General features: G+C 35.4%; 1 protein-coding gene across 1 annotated transcript; it reads left to right on the top strand.

Annotated features, from left to right (window-relative positions):
- Window positions 1-8,993: 8,993 nt before the first annotated feature.
- LOC111987443 (type IV inositol polyphosphate 5-phosphatase 7) lies at window positions 8,994-14,637 on the top strand. Its single transcript, XM_024019157.2, has 14 exons — window positions 8,994-9,671; window positions 9,823-9,910; window positions 10,337-10,408; window positions 10,496-10,580; window positions 10,682-10,786; window positions 10,887-11,724; window positions 11,838-12,031; window positions 12,411-12,519; window positions 12,628-12,776; window positions 13,004-13,273; window positions 13,437-13,542; window positions 13,922-14,004; window positions 14,101-14,283; window positions 14,379-14,637. Exons 1-10 carry the CDS (start codon window positions 9,642-9,644, stop codon window positions 13,224-13,226), a joined length of 1,893 nt encoding a protein of 630 aa, XP_023874925.1. The 5' UTR covers window positions 8,994-9,641; the 3' UTR covers window positions 13,227-13,273; window positions 13,437-13,542; window positions 13,922-14,004; window positions 14,101-14,283; window positions 14,379-14,637.
- Window positions 14,638-26,460: the final 11,823 nt, after the last annotated feature.

Genomic DNA, 26,460 nt, shown 5'->3' with positions numbered 1-26,460 from the left:
CAAAGAGAGAGAGAGGAGGAGGGTGGTTTTGGAAACATATATATAAAGCAAAAGCAAACACAAATCTTCTGGGACTTCTTTATGTTTTTGACCCTATTTTTAATCATATATCTTATTCCATTTGGAGATCCATTGGTCCATCATTGTGTTGTGAAGTACGCAATCTCAGTCATCCAGTTGTGAACATATTATAGGGGCGGTTTAGGCTCTTTTGAAAGACAAAGGGAGACTCTGATCATGTTGTTCTTGATTCTGGAATATTATATTAGCACGTACAAAATTTTAAGGGGATACGTTACATTACACCTACAACTCTTCTGGGACTTCTTTATGTTTTTGACCCTATTTTTAATCATATATCTTATTCCATTTGGAGATCCATTGGTCCATCATTGTGTTGTGAAGTACGCAATCTCAGTCATCCAGTTGTGAACATATTATAGGGGCGGTTTAGGCTCTTTTGAAAGACAAAGGGAGACTCTGATCATGTTGTTCTTGATTCTGGAATATTATATTAGCACGTACAAAATTTTAAGGGGATACGTTACATTACACCTACAACTCTACAAGAATATTTTCTTTTGTCTACACCTTTGTGGTTTTTTTTTTTTGCCTGAGTAGTCTACATCTTAATGTATTTTTCGATAATAATGACCTCTTTGTATAATTTGGGTAACAAAACATTTATATGGGTGAGTTCGAGTTAATTTAACTGGTAAAATTTCTTGTGATCGAATAAGTAATTGTCATGAACGGATGCCAAAAATTGAAACTTTCATTAGAAAAAAAGATTTAAATAATTGGTTTGTTATTTTATTTTGTTATGTTTTGTGTAGGTGTGATTTAATTCGACATCTTTTATTTGACAATGAAAAAACTTTAACAATTGAATTAATTAGAACTTATGTTTTATATATTTTAAACAAATTTTTTGAAACTTTATTTAAAATAGACATGGCAAAACGGGCGGGTCGGGTCGGGTCGGGTTCGGGTCGGGTCAATCAGATTGCGGGTCAAACGGATCACGGGTCAAAAATGGGTCATTTTAAGCGTGTTAAAATCGGGTTCGGGTCAATCGGGTTATGGGTTAGGTTTGGTTGGGTCGGGTTGACCCGTATTTTTTCACATGAATTTTTTTTTAAAAAAAAATTTTTATAAAGAAAACAACATGTATCTGTCATTTGGAAAGTTATGCAACAAATTACTTGATGTAAAATGCATTATTTTGAACTCACCACTTATATCAAGAATGAACTCAGTTAAACTTATTAATACTTATTCAACAATTTTAAAATTATACAAATCCTAACATTACTATCTAAAACAAAATAACACAAAGATAAGTAAAATAAATACACAAGTTTTATTTCTACACAATATCAACATTCCAAATATAAAACAAAATTACAAATGACTTATTGGATAACTCATTTGATAAAGAATAAAAATATATAAGAAATTTACAATCTTGAAAATTAATTTTATAATCTATTATTAGTTGTGGTTGACACTTTATTTCAATTTGAGATATACTTTAAAATTTGATTGCTTACTTATTTATACATGGTCTCTTTTATGAATATCATATTATTGTTAAACAATACACACTCTAGGAAATATCATAATTTATTTTGAAAAGCCGTTTATTTTGGACATAAATTATTAAAAAATAGGTCTAAGTTTAAAATTTCAAAAACATTGGTATGCGTAATTCATTTGGTTTAAAGTTTCAAAAACATGTTAAAATTTTGGCTTAAAAAAATATATGAATGAAAACCAAGGGAAATATATATGCAATATAAAATATGGATAAAGGAAAATTTCGGATCTAACAGGAGCCTGTATATATTCGCTTATTTATTTTATTATTAAATATAACTAACTAGTTTACAAAATATTTAAATGTATTTCAAGTAAAATATTATATGCAAATACATACCATTTATTCTCATGTTATTGCAATATTGTAATATTGTTCAATTTTTCTAAATTTAAAATCTATTTTTTTTTTAATTTTAAATATAAAATATCTTTGCATGTGTTTGTTTTTGACAATTATATTCTCAATTATAATAATATAGATTGACATAATAAACAACTCTAGAACTAATAAGAATAATAAAGTCCAGTCAAATGGGACTTTTTCTTTATAAATATAATAAGGAACATGTTTAATACGTCACACGTGTGTTATATTTTAAATAGGAAAATTAAAATTTTGTATTTTAAAGAGTTTGTGAGATTATATGGTCAAGGTTTTTTTTTTTTTTTTAATGAGTATGTATTAAAATGATGTGGTACAATATATATGTGTATAATTTTGCTAACTATTATTTAATTTCCTTTTTTCTGAATAATTATTATTACAAATATCATATCTGTGTTATTTTCTTTCATGGGTTGGGGATTAATTGGTTTTGTCCGTTTCAGCCTTTCAGGGAATTGGGTTGGTGCTCACTGAAATCAAATAATAATAAAAATAATGATTATTATTTTAACATCTCCATAAATTAATAATATGGAACATAAAAAGAACTTTGAATTTTGAATTGGACAAAATTTAGCTACAAAATTTATTGTAGCCTTAAGTTACAACTCTCACTAAAAAATTAATATGACTACATATTTTGAAAACCTAATCATTAGATTGCATACTTTTTATGTTCTTAACACATGCACATGTTAAATTTCATGCCAATTAGATATTTATTATTTGATCAGTAAACTTAATTTTCATGTGTAATTTTAGACTACATGCAAAAACTTGAAATTTAAACATTTGATTAATGACATACTTGTTGATTTTTGATCTTCTTGAAATTTTGAAAGCATGAAAGATTTAAGAAAATAATATAATCTAATGGTGGATTTGTCAAGTTCACATCCAATAGAAAGATACTAAATGAAGTTGTACCCTTAAACTACAACAAATTAAAGTTTGTAACTAACCTTTATTCTTTTGAATTCATCCTATTAATTTTCACAAGTTGCTTTCAATATATTATCAATTGCCTTGATTTATAGTTAACTGGAGCCTTTCACTCACTAAAAAGAAAAGTAAAGGCTCACAGTCAACTTGCAAGACAAAAAATGGTGTTCTAACTTCTAACTTTTTTTTAATTTTTATTTTAATGAGTATGTATTAAAATGATGTGGTACAATATATATGTGTATTTTGCTAACTATTATTTAATTTCCTTTTTTCTGAATAATTATTATTACAAATATCATATCTGTGTTATTTTCTTTCATGGGTTGGGGATTAATTGGTTTTGTCCGTTTCAGCATTTCAGGGAATTGGGTTGGTGCTCACTGAAATCAAATAATAATAACAATAATGATTATTATTTTAACATCTCCATAAATTAATAATATGGAACATAAAAAGAACTTTGAAATTTTGAATTGGACAAAATTTAGTTACAAAATTTGTTGTAGCCTTAAGTTACAACTCTCACTAAAAAATTAATATGACTACATATTTTGAAAACCTAATCGTTAGATTGCATAACTTTTTTATGTTCTTAACACATGCACATGTTAAATTTCATGCCAATTAGATATTTATTATTTGATCAGTAAACTTAATTTTTATGCGTAATTTTAGATTATATGCAAAAACTTGAAATTTAAACATTTGATTAATGACATAAGTGTTGATTTTTTATCTTCTTGAAATTTTGCAAGTATGAAAGATTTAAGAAAAAAATATAATCCAATGGTAGATTTGTCAAGTTCACATCCAATAGAAAGATACTAAATGAAGTTGTACCCTTAAACTATAACAAAGTTTGTACCTAACCTTTATTCTTTTGAATTCATCCTATTAATTTTCACAAGTTGCTTTCAATATATTATCAATTGCCTTGATTTATAGTTAACTGGAGCCTTTCACTCACTAAAAAGAAAAGTAAAGGCTCACAGTCAACTTGCAAGACAAAAAATGGTGTTCTAACTTCTAACTCGGGATACCATTTAAAATCTTTCCTATGATTATGATGTAAGAATAAATAATAAGATTCCCCTGTATTCTCATTATGTCTACATTGAATCCATGAACGCGGTGTTCCCTTTGATAGTTGATACTCCTTTGACATTGGGATTCTACTATGCTTATTAGTATTCTAGTGTACCGTAGAAAAAATTTGATCGAGACTTCCTATCAAAGGTGTGAGAGATACAGAGATCTCTTCCTCTATTGCCACTTAGATGTCATTTTCATTTAATAAATGGACCCATTGTCTTTTTGATTTACAGCAACTCTCTATTCTCACAAGAATTTTATCTCTAACTCTATAATCACTTTTTTCCATAAATTGTTCTTGCTTAACATATACTCTCTTTTTAGTTCTTAAAAAAAAAAAACACAACAACATATACTCTCTTTCTAAGTATTTATTTAGGTTATTATATTATAAGACAATAATTTCGTGAACATATTTATTAGAAACATTAAAAAAAATGTTTATTGAGCTACAAATCTATTTCTTCTTCTCAAAAAAAAAAAAAAAAACCCTACCCTTTTAGTGTAGCTGTATAATTTTTTTTTTTTTTTTTTAGCAATGGTTATATAAATAAAATTCTATTAAAAAAAATCTCACTCAAGCATAGGACCATGTATTAAAGATGTCATGATAGGAAATATCCACATTATTTTGTAAGAAAAATTTTGTAAAATTCTTTTATAAGAAAAACATTTCTTATATATATATATATATTTATATATATTTTCCACTTAAAAATTGTATTACTATTTATTAATTAGCATACGACGAAACCAAATTAATGAGAAATAAATTTTCTTTTCTTTTTTTTCTTTTTTTCTGACAAACTTTCTCTCTCCAACTTAGAATGACAATTCGAGAAAATGCGCATCCAAACTTCTCTTTCCATTATGTCCTTATTGAATCCAAAAATATTGGTTTCTCATAGATACCACTCATGAAATGCAGCATCAAGGTTTGTCAAAAAAAGAAGTATATTTCAAGTTGTAGGGCTGTGGGTGTGGGGCCACTTGTTGTGCTCTTTAGATATCCAAATACCAAACATGGCCCCTTGCTCTTTAGTCTTTGATACAATTCTTCACTTTACAAGTTTCTTTGTATTATTCAATGTTCTCTTTTTCACCTTATTGCTTCAAATCATTCCCCAAGACCCACATTAGATGAAGCATAAACGTGGCTGTGTTGTTCTAAATTTCATACAAAAAGGAAAAGCATATTGTCACCTACCATTTCATGAAGGTAATTGATGTTTTTCTGATTAGATTACCTTGATTTGAACAATATGGAAGTCCACTCATTATACATGTTTACAAAATAGACAAGGAAAAAAGGCATTTTAATTGGTTCTCCATAATTTGAGTTTTTATCCTATTTCAACCCAATGGCTCTAGAGAATATACCCATATGCATTATGTCTTCACCATGGCTGAGTTTTCATTTAAAGGATTCATCGAGTTTTTTCCAAAACTTATCCAATGATTCATCAATTATAAGTGTTGGCCTAGAACTATTTTTTCAAGAGCCTTGGAGTTGAGGGTTTTCTGAGATTTGGAATAATCGACCCACTTGACCAACCTGATTTGACTTGAAGGGTTATGGATGGGTTCGACTGAGGTGGGTGTTCGAAATCAAGTTTGACCAATAGGGATTATCGGATATTCGTGTGAGTCTCAAGTTGTTGTTGTTGTTGTTGTTGTTTATTTTATTTTATTTTATTTTTTTTTAAATCACCTGAAAATCCAACTTGATCGTTATTTATATCCCCAATAGACATGTCTAGCATTTTTATTGCACATTAAGATTTTTACCTTACATTTATTCGACTCCACTTATATGATAAGATTTTTCCCGCCCCAATCTCTCTCTCTCTCTCTCTCATTGTCACCAACTTATATTCATTCGTTGATCACCTTTTCACTGGCCGCCAACCTATCATCACTTACTTCTCACCCCTTCACTATTGCATATTTCTCGCCCTTCCACCTTCATAAGTCATAGCTCAATACCATCATGTCATCTCTTTCATAACCTTTGTGCCCAACCTAGCACAATAGATGCTCACCCGTTTGTTGTTACTGAGTTCATATTTATTTTTTGGTGTATGCTTTTTACAGATGATATAGTTTTTGTTAGATGAAACTAGAAAAGGATTTAAACAATGCCAAGTTATTTGACTAAAAGCTTTCAATTAAGTAAGACTAAAACATAGTATATGGAATGTAAGTTTAGTAAAAGTAGAAACAAAAATAAAGGGTCAGTAAGACTCAATAGTCAAGAGATACTAAAGAGAAAGAGTTTCTAATATCTAAAGGAAAATGTGAATCATAGGATAAGAGTAAGGTGGATGAAGTGGAGAATTGCATAAAAAGTGTAATCATAGAATATTTCTTAAGTTAAAGGATTTTTATTTTTGTAAGACTACTATAAACCAGCTATGCTTTTATGGTATTTAATGTTGGGCCCTTAAGAAGCAATATATTCATAAATAAGTGTAGCTAAAACGAAAAATATTAACATAGATAAGTGGAAATACACAAAAAGGTAGGATTGGAAATGAGGAAATCTGTTTAAAGATAAGAGTGACCCCTATTGATGAAAATACGAGTTGCTTGAGCTGGTTTGGTCATGTTTAGAGGAAAGTGACAAATGTACTGGTAAGAAAGAATAAATTGATTCAAATTGAGGGAACGAAAAACGTAAAGAAAGACAAAAAATAACATTAGAAAGTTCGTAAAAAGGGACATGTCAATTAAATGAATAACATATAGTATGACTTCAGATAAAATATAATGGGGAAAAAGAATACATGTGACCGACGCTGACTAGTTTTTTTTTTTTTTTTTTTTTTTTTGTTGGAGATAGAATTTCAATTTATGATGTTTGTTTTTTATTATAGCTCTTTATTATAAGACCAAGACACCAATTGGTTTTAGTGTAGTCGGAGATTGATATACAGATCTCTTATTCAACTATTAAAAACTTTATCAATTGAGTTAACTGAAACTCATAACTAGTTTATTAAGAATTACTAATGCTTGAAAAATTTTGGACTAGGACTTTGTTGTTATCGGAATATTACCATTCCATAGGCCAATTTTGACCAATAATTTGCCGCTCAGCAACGGTTCCCAAAAAAATACCCATTCTGAAAATGATCCGGTCAAGTGGTGGGTCTAACCTTAACTTAAACTTGACTGACCTGTAAACATCCGTACTTAAAGTTGAATTATAGAGAATTTGAGCTCATATGTGGTTTATATTGCAAGATGGAGGAAAAAAAGACACCATATTATAAAGGGACAATTGACTCTTTTATCTTAATGGTTTTAACAAAAGAAAACAAAAGAGAACGACACAAACCTTCATTACTTACTAAAAAAGAAAAAAAAAAACCCTTATCATCTCAAATTGGACCAACAGCTATAAAAACCAAAATAAAACTACTGTGCACTTGGGTTAGTGGGGGATCATGAATTGTTAAGGATTTCCATTCATAATGTTGATAATAGTTTTTGTGCCATCGTGTTTGTGTGGTACCCAAGCTTGGATTTTAACGCCGTCAGCTCACTATATTTTGTCTTTTAAAAGACATATACATATAAAATTTTGCCCCTAATAGATTGTTGAAAGGCACAAAAGCAATCATGAGGATTAGGATGAGTCCAAAAATAACAGACGGCCTCATATAGTATATATATTCATTACAATGTATTAAGGCTGGTCAATGCTTCAAACTATGGAGCTTAACCCAAAAGCTTTTTTATGCATTGAAATGGGTTTTTAATTAACAAAGCCAAAGGTTTGTTGAATGCCCGAGGAGAAACCATGCTAGAGTGAGCGGCGGACGGCGAGGCACATCAAACTAAAAATAGTATGATTTTCATTTTTGTGTGACCAAATAACATCTTCAAATCTACAAGTGAGGAAGCTCCTCACATTAAATTATGGAAAATGCTAGTCACCAAGCACAAAGTTGGTACTTCTAAGTACTAAAAGTCTAAAACATTAATACACAAAATGGTCAAAATATTTTTTTCCCAATAAACAGAAAGAGCCCCTTACTTCCTGAAATTGGGACACTGTCCTTTTTTCCAAAGACACTAGCCTAGCTAGATCGAGCCTAACAACCCTAAAAGTAGTTTAAAAACATTTTCCACAGTCCATGTCATTGCACCAACAGTCGAACCTATAGGAACAGACATGATAACATGCTCCACAAAACCAAACTTGGCAAAGGGGTTAAAAAATGACAAAAATGTTTTTTTTTTTTTTGGAGGAGATTCACACACCTTTACAATTTTTTATTTTTTAATTATTAAATTGATATAATTATGATTGATGTATAATAAAAATGATGTTAATGATGGTCTCATTTGAACTATAACCTCAACAAATTATGAAAAAAAAGTTGTAAAATTTGTTATGTATGTGATATTGTGGAAAGTTTAATCTCACCAAAATGCAAAATCCAAAAAATCCTAACAAGTAAAAGCCTCACAAAACCTAAATAATAAAAAGAAAAGTTTGAAAGACAAAGTTCAGAATTGTTTAAGTTAGAACACTGTACCTTCACTTGCAAACATTCCATGTCCAACAAAAGAAGAAACAAAATATAAAAAAGAAGAAGAAACAAAAAAAAAAAAAAAAAAACTATAGTCATATAGACATACTAGTCTACAACACATACATTCCCTTTATCTTTTTTACTTTCTTTAAGTACTGCTTTTGCTTTGATGGAAGACCAAAACGGGAAGATGGAGAAGGGATACAGCTATAGGGTACCCTTCACTTCACTTTGCTGACCGAAAGGGCAGCCTTTGTCTCAGCTGCCCGACTCATTTTTTTTGTTCTGCAATCAGTAATGTAAAAGCTTAAAACTACCTGCCCGTTTGCCCTTTCATGCTTTGGACCCTTTGTCTTGTGCTTTGTGGTAAAACCAATAAAATTAACAAACAAAACCAACACAACACAAAAACAAAGAGAGACTCTTTCTCTTTCTCTCTCTCTCTCTCTCTCTCTCTCTCTTATTATGCACTTTATTCTGTTCAAATTCGATACTTTGCTGTGGTTACTGAGACCGAGGCTCTTTGTTCAAAGAGAGAGAAAGGGAAGCTCAAGGCCAAAGCTTTACACTTTCTCTCTTTCTCTCTCTGCCGCATTGTCTTGTTCTACTTCAGAATCTCATCTCACTTCCACGCATTAAAGCATTGTCTCTCTTTCTCAGTCGTTGGTTTTTTTTCTCATATTTCCTGGGTTGTTGCTTCTTTGTGTCTTAAAGGCTTTCATAGAGTGCATTTAATAGCGTCAATAGAGGACAGCAAGAAAACCCATTTTGTTTTCTTTGGTCTCTTTAAGGCTGAGCTCATCAAGAGTCTGTTCGGGTAGTTTTGGGAGTTACATACAACAGACTTATTTATGTTGTTGAAGTTTAAGTTGAAGTTGAACTGAGCTAGCTTGTTCTTTTGTTGCGAAGCTCATTACTATAGAGAAAAACCCAAGAGAGGAGTGGCTAATGCGGTTCTAACTTCTATTCCTTATGTTCTGACATCTTTGGTTGGTTCTAAGCAAAACCCTGAAATCCAGAAATAGTAGAGAAGAGAATATACTTGGAGAGCTGTATGAAGTGGTAGTGAAACAATGAGAGATGGGAATTCCAAGAAAAGCAAGGTTTTTATTTTTTACTTTCTTCTGCTACAAAAGATATTCTCTTCTTGGGGAAAAAAAAATTTATATAATGGATTTGTTTCTGAATTCCTTTCTCTCTTTTCTTAATTATTGGAAGTTGTCAAGCTGATTCTTTGTTTGTTGTTTGATGAAGCTCTCATGGTCAAAGAAAATGGTCAGGAAGTGGTTCAATATCAAGAGCAAAACAGAGGATTTTCAGGCGGATGAGGTTAAATATGGAGGTGGATATCTTTGTTCTCTATGGGTTCTTACTTGGTTGGTAATTGTTAGAACTTTGGGAGTTAAATCTTAGCCTCAATATCAGCAAATAATATGTGATTTTGAGGAAGGGAACATATATGTGTATTTTTTTTTTTTTTTTTTTAACTTTATTGTTAAATGTTATCATGGTTCTCACTTCTCAAAATACTATGTACTTTGGCCAAATAATTGAGGATTCTGTTTCACATATCATAAGTACTGAATATTCTCATATTCTAAATTCTAAATTTATTTTTTCCATAATTTCATAGTAACCAAATTATGAATTAACTCAATTGATCAAGTTTGTTTTTGCTGCTTCTAAAACATTCTTGGTTTTTGTATTTTTCTTTATGGAATTTATATCCTTTTTGTTTTAAAAGTATTGACAAAGATTTCTTCTTCAGGAGGTGATGTGGAATGTAGGTCTAGCAGCTTCTCAGAGAGGGAGCCATGCACAACCAAAAAAAGCAAAACAGGTTTAGTATGATTAGAACACGATTTTGACACATCTTAGCGAGTTATCTTTTTTCCTAATTTTTTGTTGTCCTCTCTATAATGCGCAGAAAAATTTAGCCGGAACACAGAGCAGGTCCGGCGAGCAAGAATGAATCTTGATCACCCTCGGATTATAGATGTGCAGAACTATAGGTAACCTTCCCTTCCTTCTTTTTCCTTTCTCTTCTTACAAATGGTATTGACTTGTAATTGTATTGATTATGAAAGCTTCTCTCTTTTTGATTTGGTTTCAGCCTATTCGTAGCTACATGGAATGTGGCTGGAAGATCCCCTCCAAGTAATTTGAATCTAGATGACTTGCTTCATGCCTCACCTCCTGCTGACATTTATGTTCTTGGGTATGTTTTGGAAGCTTATATTTCCACATTTTGTTTTGGAAGGAAACTCTGAAATTGGCACATTGCTTATATATGCCATTCTGTTCTTTGTCTGTTTCAGTTTTCAAGAAATTGTTCCATTGAATGCTGGTAATGTTTTGGGAGCAGAAGACAATGGCCCTGCCAAAAAATGGCTGTCTCTCATTCGAAAGACTCTAAATAATTTTCCTGGGACCAGTGGAGTTAGTGGATGCTATACACCATCTCCCATTCCTGAGCCAATTGTAGAAATAAATGCAGATTTTGAGGGATCAGCTAGGCAGAAGAACTCATCTTTCTTTCATCGCCGATCATTCCAGACAACACAGAGCTGGAGAATGGACAATGACCCCTCAATTCCACAACCACGACTTGATCGACGATTCAGTGTTTGTGATAGAGTAATCTTTGGCCACAGGCCTAGTGACTATGATCCTAATAACAGATGGGGTCACAGGCCAAGTGACTATTCTAGGGCAAGCGACTATTCCAGACATAGTGACTACGATCCTAATTACAGATGGGGCCACAGGCCAAGTGACTATTCTAGGCCAAGCGACTATTCCAGGCCTAGTGATTATGATCCCAATCACAGATGGGGGCACAGGCCAAGTGACTATTCTAGGCTAAGCGACTATTCCAGGCCTAGTGACTATTCCAGATGGGGTTCATCTGATGATGATAATGGTCCAGGCGATTCACCAAGTACTGTCTTATATTCACCAATGTCCTATGGTGGATATGCAGCAAATGAAGATGGATATAGAATGCCAACACGTTCGAGGTACTGCTTAGTTGCAAGCAAACAAATGGTTGGCATATTTCTCACAGTTTGGGTGAGAAGTGAATTGAGAGACCATGTTCGGAACATGAAAGTATCCTGTGTTGGTAGAGGATTGATGGGTTACCTCGGAAATAAGGTACCATATTATTCAATAGAATGATCATTACCATATTTATCCCCCTTTTTTTAAAGAGTTTTCTTAGATGTATTTGACTAAAAGAATGAGCAATGTTCTGCTTGAATCTGCAGGGTTCAATTTCGGTCAGCATGTCTTTACACCAAACATCTTTTTGCTTCGTCTGTAGCCATTTGACTTCAGGACAGAAGGAGGGTGATGAGCTAAGAAGGAACTCTGATGTTATGGAGATCCTTAGGAAAACAAGGTTTCCACGGGTCCATGGCTCAGGTGATGAGAAGTCCCCAGAAACAATCCTTCAGCATGAGTAAGACCCTTGCACATTGTTCATCAATTAAATAGGACTCTAATAACTTGCAGTGCAACAGAAATTTAGGGGAGATTAGGGTAAATGCAGATTCATGGGATCTGAAAACAATAAGAAAAAAAAAAAAAAAAAACTAATTGTTCACATCCCTTGGAATCTAAATTAATTGATCATATATTTTATAGGATTTCTAATTTTAAACATACCAATTTTGTTTTTTTTTTTTTCATCTACTTAATTCTATCTCTTGAAAGTTAAGGAATGACAACAATTTGTATAGACCTTGTACACACATATACTTGCTTAAACTAATAATTATCATTGTTCAACAAAACTTGCCTTCAATCTTCTAAATTTGTTTTTTTGTTTTTCAACCTAGTCGAGTCATATGGCTTGGGGATTTGAATTATCGCATTGCCCTCTCTTACCGCTCTGCTACGGCACTTGTTGAGATGCAAAATTGGAGGGCATTGTTAGAGAATGACCAGGCATGTTTCCTCTCTTGAAATCCTCTCTGTTTCCAAATGCTTACTTTCAGATTTATTACTTATATGAAGAAGACTTTCGATCTAAATTGTTGATGTTTCTCTTCACAGTTACGTAAAGAGCAAAGAAATGGTCGTGTTTTTGTGGGATGGAATGAAGGGAAGATATATTTTCCCCCAACTTACAAGTATTCAACTAATTCAGACAGATATGCAGGGGATGATATGCATCCAAAGGAGAAGCGCAGAACACCTGCCTGGTAAGATCATCTTTCCTACCTTATGGGCAGCAATATGTGAAATAATGACTTAAATACATAATCGAGATAGTGTGGAGATTAATAAAAATGATACATATTTTTTTCTTTGTTAGATGGATTGTAGACTATATTATGGAGCATAGGATGTAGGTAGTGAGGGTCTTTGTGTTGTTGCATTCATAAATTTTAGTACCTTTTTGTGCTGATTTAATTATTTTCGTTTAAAGGTGTGATCGAATTTTGTGGCATGGAGAAGGCCTCCATCAGTTGTCCTATGTCCGTGGTGAATCTAGATTTTCAGATCATAGACCGGTTTATGGCATATTTTGGGCAGAGGTTGAGTCAAGCCAAAGCCGATTGAGGAAAAGCATGAGTTGTTCTGATTCCAGGATTGAGGTGGAGGAGCTTCTGCCATATGCACATGGATATACTGAACTAAACTTTTTCTAAAGGAATGGACAATAGTTGAGATCCACATTGACCTGCACTAGACTAGAGTAAGCTCTCTCTCTCTCTCTCTCTGCCTGTACACACAATTTTACATGTTAGAGTAGATATTTGGCCTTTGGATGCATTACTTACTTCTTAGTTTAGTTGCCTTGACATTATGTAAGCTAACCCGACAAGGAGATTAACTGAAGTATATTCTTACCATTGCAGATCCTTGCTCTTTCCCATAACTGAGTGATTACTAAGGCCAATAACCATTTGAAGAATTTCAATTATTTCTGCATTTCAATTATAATTTGCATCTTCAGTCAATCAGGTGAATACCCCACCTTCAGATCCCTCCCCCTCTCTCTTTTATTTATATTTTCCCTTTTCGAGCATTATATGTGGCTGGGAGTACAGATATGGAAGTATGCAAGTCTCCTTGACGACATTACTTCCCAGCCTCTTGCTATAAGCATGGAGGATGTACTTAGTACAATACCCCACCAAAGACTGAATCATGCCTCTTTTGGTCCCCATAGTGCATGCATTTTGTGAATCCATGTGCAAACCAAGTTGAAAAACATAAAATGCGCTTTGCATAGTCTGAAAGTTTTTCACATTTCCATTCTCTTTCCCTTATCCTTTGAGAGTTTTCATGAGCAGCATATCTATTGCCTGTTCCTATTCTTATTTAGCCATTTGGTCCCCAGTTGCAGGAGGGAATCACTTTGAAACAAAATTCATCACCCTTGAAGAGTGATGGAGACATTCCGTTGCCCACAAACCGAAAAAGGTTGGTCTCCCTCTCCTTTTTTTATATTTACTTTTCTTGGTTTTGCTGTAGCTCTCAGTTCCTTTGTCTAATTTAACCTTTACTTTCTCTTACCAGGTGTTAATTTTGTAATTTCTGTCCTCAACACACTGTACCTTTGATCATCATAACTTGTTACCTAACAACACACAAGTTTCAGTATTATGCATAAATTTTGTTAACTGATCTGATTAACAAGCATCCACTTTCCTGGCATCACGAAGTTCCGGAAGAGCATTTGCAGTCCTGCATAATAATCAGGTACTACATACATATGTTAATTAGTGCTTACTTCTGTACTTAACACTAAATAACTTGTCCATGTACTTATGATCAAAACTTTTTTTGCTCTGCAGGATGAACTCAGCCTATCAAGAAGTGCCAAGTGGGTAGATGACGATTTTTTCATTCTTTAATTTGTCTGGGGACTATATAGATAATAGATGATGACTGAATGAAGGTGAAAGATAGTCAAAATAATCATTTGGATACCAAATTTTTTGTTTTAAATACAAAGAGAAGTAAAGATAGGTTTTTTGGATACTCATTGCCAAACTGATGGAAAAAATTGTAAAGAAAGAAGAAAATGAAGTTGATGATAGAAATCTGATTCCTCTTGTTCCCTCTATTGTAGTTAATGATTCTACTGAAAAAGGTTGTTTTCTTGATAGTCTCCCATCCCCACTGCTGTTAGCTTTTCTTTTTACCGTGAGGTGAATAACAAACTAGAAAAGAACAAGACAGATTCACAGCTTTGGCAGTATCAGACGCCATGATTTAGAGACTGCTCTTTAAGAAAGATTTCTTATTCCACGTTTGTCTTTTGCTGTTTGTTCTAAATGTTACTATTAATTACTTTAACCATTAATACCATAAACATAACAGTGGAGGCAGCAATAACAGTGTCCAAATTCAGATAACGAGTAACAAAAGTAGCTATAGGACTATTTTTACTAAAATAAAGCTAATTACCCAACGAGTTTCACAACTGTTTTCACAGTTGCTGAGGTGGAAGGTTGTGATTGGTTTATGATAAAAATGATTTCAGTAATTGTCTCATACAAAAGTGATGTTTTTTTTTTAAGGGAATACAAAAGTGATGTTGTATTAATCACAATTTGCTACTTCAATCAGTTGTGAGATTTGTTGTGCTTATAACATTATTGTTTTGAATATACCTTAAAAAAACTGTAATATGTTAATAAGCTGTAATTTGTTAGTGCATGCGTACTCCCTCTCATGCATTTCAACAGAGAAGCATAGGACGCATTTTTGCCTTTTTGTGGATTCCAATGCTTTCTTATACCTATTTCATTTTATTAATGTTTTTCCCACTAATGGGTCAGCTAAAGCCTACACATGACATGATTACATCATTTTAGATGGCGTCAAACTCAATCCTACCTTCTGTATCTCAGCATTGCATAAGGCCACTCTGCAACTCTTCCCTATAGTAAAAAAGCCTTGTGCCTGTGTCTGAGGTCCAAATGCTTGATACATCAGTGCATCACAACTGTTTGCCTTGCTCTTATCACTACAATTTATTTGCGCGTGAAAATTTTTAATTTGCAATGATGTACTATTATTTGTTTGAATCCTAGAGGTGCTATTGCATAACAAGAAACAACATGAAATGAGGCCCATAAGCGTTTTGCTTTGATGCTTTTGAATCTTGAGGTTGTCACCTGGTTCAAAGTAATTATTAGTATAAAATGAAGAAAATAAAAGATGTAGAGAGAAGAGAGCGGAAAGTTTTTTGTGACTATGTTTGTACCATTTTGAATTGTGTATTTCAAGAATCCAATATAGGATATATACACACACAATGATTGACCTATAGAAGCCACTGATAACGGCCGAATCAAGACATCAATTATTCTTGATATGCCTTGATGCAGGGCTCAAGAAAGGACCATGACTAAGGTGTAAAACATAGAGGAAAGATGCACTTTGTCATGTAAACCATGTTCATTTACTAACAATAATCAAAGTTATCCACTATAGTTCTAGTTAGCTCTTTTTTACTCAATTGCAGGTAGTTGACTTGAATGGTATAATTTGAGCTGAGAGCTTCAAAGGGGGGTGTGCTCAACGAAAATTTTTGTCACTCGTGAACTCTGAACCTTGGTGATTTGAATCAGGTACACAAGCTAGTTGCCTTTGGCTATAACTGAATAAAATTCCATATTCATATCCAAAAAAAAAAAGGAAAAAAGAAAGCTCTACCTAGTCGGTATCAAGACCAAAAAAAGATTCTTGTGGGTCTCGTTTCCCTCACTAAACCATGATGAATAGAGTCCTTTAAATTTTTGGAGTTTTCTCTGAAGTTTTTTTACTTTTAAAGATTCAAATGCATGATTTTTTCCTCTTTTTTTATTGAGGATTCTACACGCATGGCATGGGCGTGGATGCTAGTATAGAGTCATAATTATGGAGTGAAAAGGGTTCTTCTGATGTGATCCCATTTCCTTTCTGCTTTTACAAGCCCTTAACCTTCATAGAGAGGCTCATACCCAACTCAAGTGCCCAGGTTCTAGCTTGGACTTAAAATGCCTGGACCTCTTTTTTATGCAACATAGCGGGTCATGCCAGTTGAGTTATAACTTATAGGACCTATAGTTAATTGGAAGATTCACTTCTGAAATTTGAGTACTTTCTTATTCAAATCTAGGACAGGGAAAAACCGTCACACACACCTGAATTTACTTCAATGTAGTTGAATGTTTAGTGTATTGCTTTTGCCTGATGTATATAAGTTAAAAGTCAACCGAGGCTGTATGTTTTTGTACTGACCAAATTTGAGTGGCACTGGGGTGTGACAATCAGCAGTAATTGCTGATGAAAAGTAGGACAGCAGCTCATGTGAAGGTCTCTGATATGTAATTTTTGCAAAATGAGATGCATTTTCCCAATATGTCTTGGAAAATTTCCACGGTGCAAAAGACAGTGCATGTAGCCTACAGAAGAACTTGCACATTTAAGTCGCCCCATCTACAGTTTGAAGTACCCGCAGGATAAAAAAGACAATTAGGCAGAACATATGCAAATTCTTATAGTCTTATCAAGGTTGTACCCATGTATAAAATTCCCACTCCTGTGAGGTCTAAGAGAGGTGATTTCCTGATTGGTATGCCGCTTCACCCCAATTTTATCATTTTATTTATTTATTTATTTATATATATAATCAATGAAAGAGAGATGAATTTTAAATTTTTATCATCTTTCAGACAAAAAAAATGGTAAGATGTTTAAAGAAAATGCTTGCTGATTGGCATAATGACTGGAAACAGTATTATCAATTGAATTTGTTATCCATTTGAAGGTTTGCTTGAGCAGATTAATAGCTTGCTTTAGATAGGTTGTAACTGGTCCCCAATAGCAGTCTTGCAGGCAAAAACCGCTTCAGAGAGTCAGCCCTGAAGCGTGATTGAAATGTTCCCTATTGCACAAACCGGAAAAGGACAAGCCTCTATTTTGCTTTTCTTGGTTTTGCTGTAACCTGTAAATCTTTAACTGTGGCCTCATTTTCTTAGACCTTGGTATATATGATTCATGAAACTTTGTGGTACAATCAATCACTCTCATAGAATCTTTCTTGGTGTATATCTTAATTGGCTTTTAAAAATATCAGTTTGAGAATGTACTCGGTTAACAAAAACTGCTTTATGGCATCTAAAAGTCTTGCCCAAACATTTGCAGTTATGCATAATGACTAGGAGATAACCCTCTGTGGTGATGCAATCGGTTGTACTAATAATCTCTTAAAGAATGATTCTAACCATACTACAAATTTTACTTCATAAATTCTATAAATTGATGCGTTATTTTTAAATCAGGAACAAAAAGAGATTAAGAAATTAGTTTATTTATTATGCTGTTTATGTAATACCAATCACATTCATTTTTATGTTAGTTTGTAAATTTTTTATTGTAAAATTGGTAGTAACTTCAGCATTTTCCAAAAGCCATTTCTTTCCAAGGATATAAATTCACCAATCAAGCAGTTCCAAGCAGTGAAGTTTTCACTTTGTCAATGAATTTATTTTTTCCTCTTTTGGGTGCGTGGGAAAGAACCAGAAACCAAATGTGAGGGAATGATGGAAGAGCAAACGTGGTAAACATAAGTACTTCTTTCTGTTATTATTAAAAAAAAAAGAAGGAAGAGATTTGACGGGTGTTCATTACTGGAAGTAATCAATGTCATAAATTTGGACTTCATGATAGAAGTTTGAAGCTTTTCTATGTTTCTGCTAATGATTTAACTGAAAAGGGTGGTTTCTTTACCCTACTTTTTCTTTGAGGTAAGCAACAAACTTGAAAAGCAACTCTTTAAAGATCTGACAGCTATATTGGGAAGTCATAATTTAGAGCCTTTTCCTTTTGCACAGATTAGCGTTCCACTTCTATCTCTAATATCTTGCAGATTAACTATATTCCCATAATTGAAATCTGGGAACTAACTTATTGACATTAGAAATCATTATTATCCTTTCCTACTCCTTTATTGCTCAAAGCTTAATAGGGTCTAAATGGAACATCACTTTGTTTCCTATTGGAGAGATTTTATGCGGTGGCAGAAGCTTTGGTTAGTGGGAAGGATAGGCAAAATGGGCTACATATACAGTAAACAAGGTAAAAGCACATCACTTTGTCTTTGCTGTGCCGACCATAGCAAAGGATTGGTTCTGTTCCTCTGCCTCCCAAGTTGCTATCATTTACTCTTGAAAATATGCTACTAAACCACTTCCACAAATTAATCTCAATCAAAGATAGTAGATAGAGTTCTTGCTATTTCTTTTACAACTTCTACAAGGTCTACATAATATTGAATCATTTTCCCTCTCTTCCTAAACGAGAAAGTGACAAACATACTAAATCAGCTATATAATCCAATTTATACTCTTTTTGTCAGAATTGGTCCTGCTGACCTTCCACATGGTATTTACTCATTAGTTTGTTGGCTCATTTGGTATCCCGGTTACAAGTTACTTTATCCTTCCTAAACGTGTCCAAATTATCATTGTGCATGCACAAAGTTCATTGAAATTTAACCTGCAAGTCAAGTCATTATAAATATGGAGCCAAATGCCTCTCCTTGCAAAAAAAAAATAAATTAAGTCTTTATAAATGTTTGCTCACTGCCTTGTGTTTTAGATGAACTAGTCGCACACCCGCACGTTGCGTGTGATAATTTTTTTAGAGTTATCTCATAAATATATATATATATATATATATATATATATATGTTATTGTTATTGTTTTACTTTTGTCTATGTATAGTTATCTCATAAATATATATATATATATATATATATATATATATGTTATTGTTATTGTTTTACTTTTGTCTATGTAACTTATGTAAAATTCTTATATGGTAAAATTATCCAAATCATGCTATATAATAGAATAATATTATATTCTTTATAATGCAATAGGATAACTGTACGGTATGAGACTCTCCTTAGCCCGTTTGGGCTTTTCACCTTGAATTTCAGCTTTACAACTTGACCCATGGGCCCAACTTACTCACCTAGGACCAGGCCTCACGACATTAAGCCCGACCCAAAACCTGTCAAGCTAGTCATTACAATACATACACGCCACCGCCCATCGTTTGGGAATTGCCCGGCAAAATACGTCCCTGGCGGAGGCACGATTGCTCGGAGTACAATGCACCCGGTTATTCAACGATACGTTGCCTACAATGAACTGCAAATGATAAAATGGCTTAGTCGTATTTGAGGCGACTACCCTCCTAGAATAAAAGGGAGAAAAGAATGTTTGGGTTAAATTCTTCTTGCCTCATGTTATTCATCTTTAATGCTTAAATACATTGAAATGGAATTCCAAATAACAAGATAACTCCTAATCTTATCATCTAGAGTTCTATCACAAGATAGACCCTATCCTAACAATAACTTAATTAAATTCAAATAACAATTTATACTAACACATGATAACTACTACTTGAGGCAATTTCTTGATCCAATCACTTGGCCCATGTTAGCCACTATCTGACTCAGCCATTTCTTCTAACTCCACATGCCCATAGGTCATAACATTCCCACCCTCTGGAGAACGAATCTTGTCCTCAAGGTTCAAATGGGGAAATTGTTGCAGTAATTCCGGAAAAGGTTCCCACATGGCATCATCACTTGTTGTTCCTGTCCAATGTACTAATGCTTCCTGAAGGACCTTTTTTCCTACCTTGCTCCAATGGTAATCCAAAATTGCAGTGGGTTCCAACAAAAACTTGCCATCGTCTTGCACCTTAGGAAGCTCTTATACTGCTCGGTCTAAGTGTCCCAATTGCTTCTTCAACTGTGAAACGTGGAAGACTGGATGAATCCGGGAATCAGTTGGAAGTGCTAACTGGTAGGCCACCTTTCCCACACATTCCATTACCTGGTAAGGTCTACAAAAACGTGGAGATAACTTCATATTTCCTTGAGTTCGCACAGATAATTGTGGCTGCAACCGAAGATATACAAAGTCACCAGGCACAAACTCCAACTCACGACGGTGGTGGTCTGCATTCATTTTCATCTGGTGTTGGGCAGTAGCCAAATTGTCTTTCAACACTCGGAGGATTTCATCTCAACTTCGCAAGGAGTGCTCAACCTGTGCTACCATTGTGTTGTCGTGCACATGCAAATGAATGGTTGCTGGGGGTCGCCCATAAACAGCTTCAAAGGGAGTCATGCGAGTAGCGGTATGGTAGCTTATGTTGTACCAATATTCTGCCCATGGTAGCCATTGGAGCCACTGTTTTTGCTTGGAACTTGCAAAGCAACGCAGGTAAGTTTCCAAACAACGATTGAGGATTTCCGTCTGACCATCTGTTTGAGGGTGATAAATCGAACTCATACGCAATTCAGAACCTTGTAAGGGAAAGAATTCCGACCAAAACTGACTAGTAAAAACAAGGTCCCGGTCAGAGACTATGGATCGCGGCATGCCGTGAAGCCGCACTACTTCCTTGACAAAAGTCTCCGCCACCACCCTTGCCGAGTAAGGGTGCTTAAGGGCGATAAAATGGCCATATTTGGAGAGTCAATCCACCAACACTAAGATGGCGGAGAAGCCACTCGATGTCGGAAGGCCTTCAATGAAATCCATTGACACATCTTCCTAAACTTGGTCTGAAATAGGCAACGATTGTAATAAACTAGCCGATGTCATTGTATCATGCTTGTTACATTGACAAACATCACATCTCTAAATGTAGTGTTGAACATCCCGTTTCATGCCCATCCAATGGAAGTTGGCAGCCAAACGTTTAAAAGTTTGGAAAATTCCGGAGTGTCCCCCAACTGGTGTATCGTGAAACTCTCGAATGATGGCTTCCTTGTGCAAAGAATTCAGAGACAAGACCAACCTGCCTTTGTACCATAATTGTCCACCCCATGCCTCATATCGCTAATGCTTTTAGTGCCTATTTGCAAGTCGTCCCTCATAGCAATCAAGAGTGGATCGTTGTGGGCTTCATGACAAACCATGGCCAACCAAGTGGGTTGTGGATAAGTTATTGCAGTTAACTCGCCATGTACACGTGAAAGAGCGTCGGCCTCCACATTCTCATGACTTGGTTTGTATTCGATCTCATAGTCGTATCCCATCAACTTCACAAGCCATCTTTGTTGATCCATGGTCGAAATGTGTTGTTCTAGTAAATATTTCAAGCTTTTATGGCCAGTATGAATGCGAAATCGCCACCCCAACAAATAATTACGCCATCAGAGAACTGATAAAACGATGGCCATCAATTCCTTCTCATAGGTGGAACATGCCAAGGCTCGGCCTGAAAGTGCCTTGTTGTAGTAGGCGATGGGTTGACCGTCCTGCATAAGGACCACACCTAGCCCAGTTCCTGATGCATCGGACTCAATCACAAATTGCTTGGTGAAGTCTGGCAATGCGAGAACAGGGGCTTGAGTCATTGCGTGCTTGAGAGTGTGGAATGCCCTCTCGGCTGCCCCTGACCAATGGAATCCATCCGTTTTCAATAACTGTGTGAGCGGTGCTGCGATGGTGCCATAGTTTTGGATGAATTTTCGGTAGTAACCGGTTAACCCCAAGAAGCTACAAAGGCTGGTGGTGGTTGTCAGAGTTGGCCAATTTGCCATGCTCTGTATCTTCGTCGAATCGGCAGCTACACCTGTAACACTAATGACATGGCCTAGGTACTCTACTTCTTCCCGAGCAATTAAACATTTAGATTGGTTTACATATAAGCGATTGGCCATCAAAGTATGTAGCACAGTATCTAAATGGATTAAATGTTCATCCCATGTTTTGCTATAAACCAATATGTCATCGAAAAATACAAGGATGTACCTCCTCAATAATGCCCAGAAAATGTCGTTCATCAAGGATTGGAATATTGCTTGGGCATTGGTGAGCCCAAATGGCATGACCAAAAACTCATAATGGCCATCATGGGTGCGAAAAGCGGTCTTATGAATATCGTCGGAATGCACCCAGATTTGATGATATCTCGATTTAAAGTCCAGCTTGGTGAAATATGTTGCACCATGGAGTTTGTTAAGTAGCTCATCTATGGCTGGGATTGGATAATGATCCTTGACTGTGACGCGATTTAACGCTCGGTAGTCCATGCAGAAACGCCAAGAGCCATCCTTCTTCTTAACCAGGAGGACCGGTGATGAAAATGGGGCTGAAACTTGGTCGTATAATGCTTGTGGCGAGCATCTCCCTGACAGCTCGCTCAATCTCATTTTTTTAGACGTGGGGGTACCGGTAAGGACAGACACTCACAGGCCCGCTCCCAGGTTCCAAGGGAATGCGATGATCATGGGTGCAGGGCGGTGGCAATGTGTTTGGTGTTTGAAACACTGCTGGTATGTCCTCAACAAGGCATCAAGTTCGTTGCATGGGTCGTGAGTCATCGTTGTTATAAGTGCTTCGGTTGGCCCTCCTGAAATTAGCATAATACAAAACTTCACACTGTCAGATGCAAGCCGTATAATGGAGTGTATAGATTCTTGAAACACTCTTCCATTATCTTCCCCATGTATAACGAATTGTTGGCCGTCGACCCAAAACTCCATGGAGAGTTTATTCCAGTCATGCAAAACTCGGCCAAGACTCTGTAGCCACTGTATACCCAAAACTACATCTGACCCCTGTAGATCGAAAGGATACATGTTAATTTGGAATTTATAGCCTTGTATCTCTATGGGTACTGCCACATAAATTTCTTCGCACTGTAGTTTTTCACTGTTGGCTACCATCACTTGGAAGGTCGGTGCCAGAGTTGTAGAACATCCCATTCGCTTGGCAAATTTCAAACTGACAAAATTGTGTGTGCTGCCATTGTCAATAAGTATGTACAATCTTCTGCCTCGGATTAAGCCAATGACTGGCATCGTTCGGGGCGTGGACACTCCAGACAATGCATGGAGTGAGATTTCCGACACCGCTTGTGATGCTTCAAGTTCAGGATCAAGCTTTACTACCCCAGAGTTTTCTTCTGTCTCGTCCATTGTTTCCAAGACGAATATTTGTTGCTTTTTGCATCGGTGTCCTGGAATGAACCTCTCGTCACAGTTGTAGCACAAGCCTTTTTCCCGTCGCGCTTGCATCTCAGCCCATGAAAATTTTTTGAATGCCGAGTTGGTGGTAGTTCAGTTGCTGGGATGAAAGGGTGTGGTGGTTTTGATGGGTGTTGGGGTAGGTAGAAGAGACGGTTTGTATGGTGGGGGCTGTGACAGTGAAGGTCTAGGAGGTGTTGTTATGAATATTGGCCGTCGTGGTTTGGACAGTTTTTCTTCTAGTAATCGAGCCAAGCTTGCTGCATGAAGTAGGGTGGTGGGCCAGAAGAGTTTAATTTCTGCACAGATCTCTTCTTTCAGCTAACTGACGTAGCTACCCACCAACGCTCGCTGAGGCCATTGATGGACAAGGGTAGCCAGGCGTTTAAATTGCGTTTGGTATTCTCGTACGATGCTCGTTTGTTGCAATTTACAGAGAGCCTCGTCAAAAGATTCATAGTTTGAAGGGCCGAAACAGATGCATAAGGCTTTGGTGAACACTTCCCATTGTACGTTTGGTTGGGATTGTTCAAACCATTGATACCACTTTAAGGCGTCATCTTGTAAGTGGAAAGATGCCAACAACACCTTTTCATTGGCCTCTGTTCTCTGGTAATGGAAAAACTATTCGACTTTATAAATCCATCCGGTTGGGTTTTCCCCATCGAAACGAGGGAAATCCAATCATGAAAATCTGGTCTGCAGGCTGCCCTGTTGAGTGCCTTGGCTTCCTTCTCCGTACTCGCGATGTCGGTTGATGGACCCATTGTCTCAGCCACTGTTGCTCTAGTCCTCATCAACCCGAGGCCCTTTTCCTCCATAGCTTGGCTCATTTTGGCCACGGCATCAGTGAAGGCCTCTAACGCTCCCTTCATGCCTGCAAATTCTTCTTTTTGAGCGTCGGCCTGTTGTTTAAGGGAATGGGTGCTAACCTCCAAGTCAGCCAGGCGGTCATCATTGGTGGTTGAATGTGTATTTGGTGGGATGGTTGTCATGGCTTTGATACAAATTGCAGTGAACTGCAAATGATAAAATGGCTTAGTCGTATTCGAGGCAACTACCCTCTTAGAAAAAAAGGGAGAAAATAGTGTTTGGGTTAAATTCTTCTTGCCTCATGTTATTCATATTTAATGCTTAAATACATTGAAATGGAATTCCAAATAACAAGATAACTCCTAATCTTATCATCTAGAGTTCTATCATAAGATAGACCCTATTCTAACAATAACTTAATTAAATTCAAATAACAATTTATCCTAACACATGATAACTACTACTTAAGGCAATCTCTTGATCCAATCACTTGGCCCATGTTAGCCACTATCTGACTCGGCCATTTCTTCTAACTCCACATGCCCACGGGTCATAACATTGTCGAACATCTCTCATGAAGTAGGGAGCCAGTTCCAATGCCACTCACACCACGCCCCACTCCCACCTAAACACCCATTTATGATAAACGATATTGGATCTCTTATCGCATTGACCTCAAAGGCAGTCACAATCCCTCCACTAACTTTGTGCTATAAATATGAGAAGTGAAGGAGAGAAAGAGGTTGGTTGAAGGAGTGAGAGAACTACTGAGAGCTGAGTGGTAGAGCCAGAAGGGAGAGGGAAGATACAAAAGTTTGAGAATTATTGTTGAGTCTTCAAGAAAGAATCACCCAGAGTAGGAAACCTAAAACCCACATTATAAATAGATTGTGAGCCCAAGACAGAGATTGCCCATTAAGCCCTTTCTGGGTGCGCACACTTTTTATTTTTTTAGAAACAAACAAATAAACACACAAAGAAGAGGGAAAGAGGTTCTAAGTTAAAAATAAAGCCATTAATTTAATAAGATATTAGATCTTAACTAGGGTTGAGTAGGGACCCCACTCGACCTGATGGATTTTGGGCGGGTCTGAGAATATTCGAGTCAGGTTTCGAGTTTGAAGATTAGGTTATTTTTAGTTTCAGGTTCATATAAATACACATCTTCTGGACCTGAATTTTTTTTAGGAAAAAAAAAAACCCTAAGCTCTCTCTTTGCCTCCTTTAGGCTTCAGCAGCTGAAGTTCAACTTTCTCTTGGTCTCTTCGCCTCTCTCAGCGCTTCAGCCTCTATTATTGTTAGCTCTTCTACCGACTTCAAAAGCTGGTGGTGTACATACCCCTTATCAAAGGTTGAGGCCAATCACCATTATGATTTTCTAGTGCTCCTCTACCTTTCTCATCGAGTTCTCTCTATGTGTGTAAGTGATCCCACTCATCCTTCTCTTTGATGGGTTTTTTTTCTTCTTCTTAATTTCCTTATCTTAGTCTTTGATTTTGGGTTTTTTTTTTCAACACAAACTTATCTTATTGGTTTATTCATCTTAGAGAGTAAAGCAATTTGGTTTCAGCAAGATCTTTAATAGATTGGATTCTAAGGTATAATTTTTTTTTTTATGTGAATATCCTATTTGGGTTTTATTTTCTTGCGTTTTGTGATCTGGGTTTGGCGTGAATCTTACTCAAGTGGGGTTGCTTCTGATTCTGTCATGGGTTTGATTTTTTATTTTTATGTTAATATCCTATTTGGGTTTAATTTTCTTGCATTTTGTGATTTGGGTTTGGCATGAATCTTACTCAAATGGGACTACTTATGTAATATTGGTTATTTGATCTACAAGGAAAATAGGAAATACCTAGATTAATTATTTAGGTATTTGTCGATCTGGGTTCGTGTTTAAGTTCTTATAGATATCATGTATAAAGTATTTCAAATAAAAAGGTTACAAAGAAATGTGAAAAGTGAAAAACATGATAGAATCTATGATAGATTGCTATAGATTTTCCTTTCCATGTCATGGAAGATCTTTCTATAGATTTTCCATGACATAGAAAATCTTTCTATAGAT

Source organism: Quercus suber, unplaced genomic scaffold (genome assembly GCF_002906115.3).
Source record: "Quercus suber isolate HL8 unplaced genomic scaffold, Cork oak 2.0 scaffold_798, whole genome shotgun sequence".
Lineage (NCBI taxonomy): Eukaryota > Viridiplantae > Streptophyta > Magnoliopsida > Fagales > Fagaceae > Quercus > Quercus suber.
The sequence above is the reverse complement of the archived record's forward strand: the minus strand, read 5'-3'. Positions and strand labels throughout refer to the sequence as shown.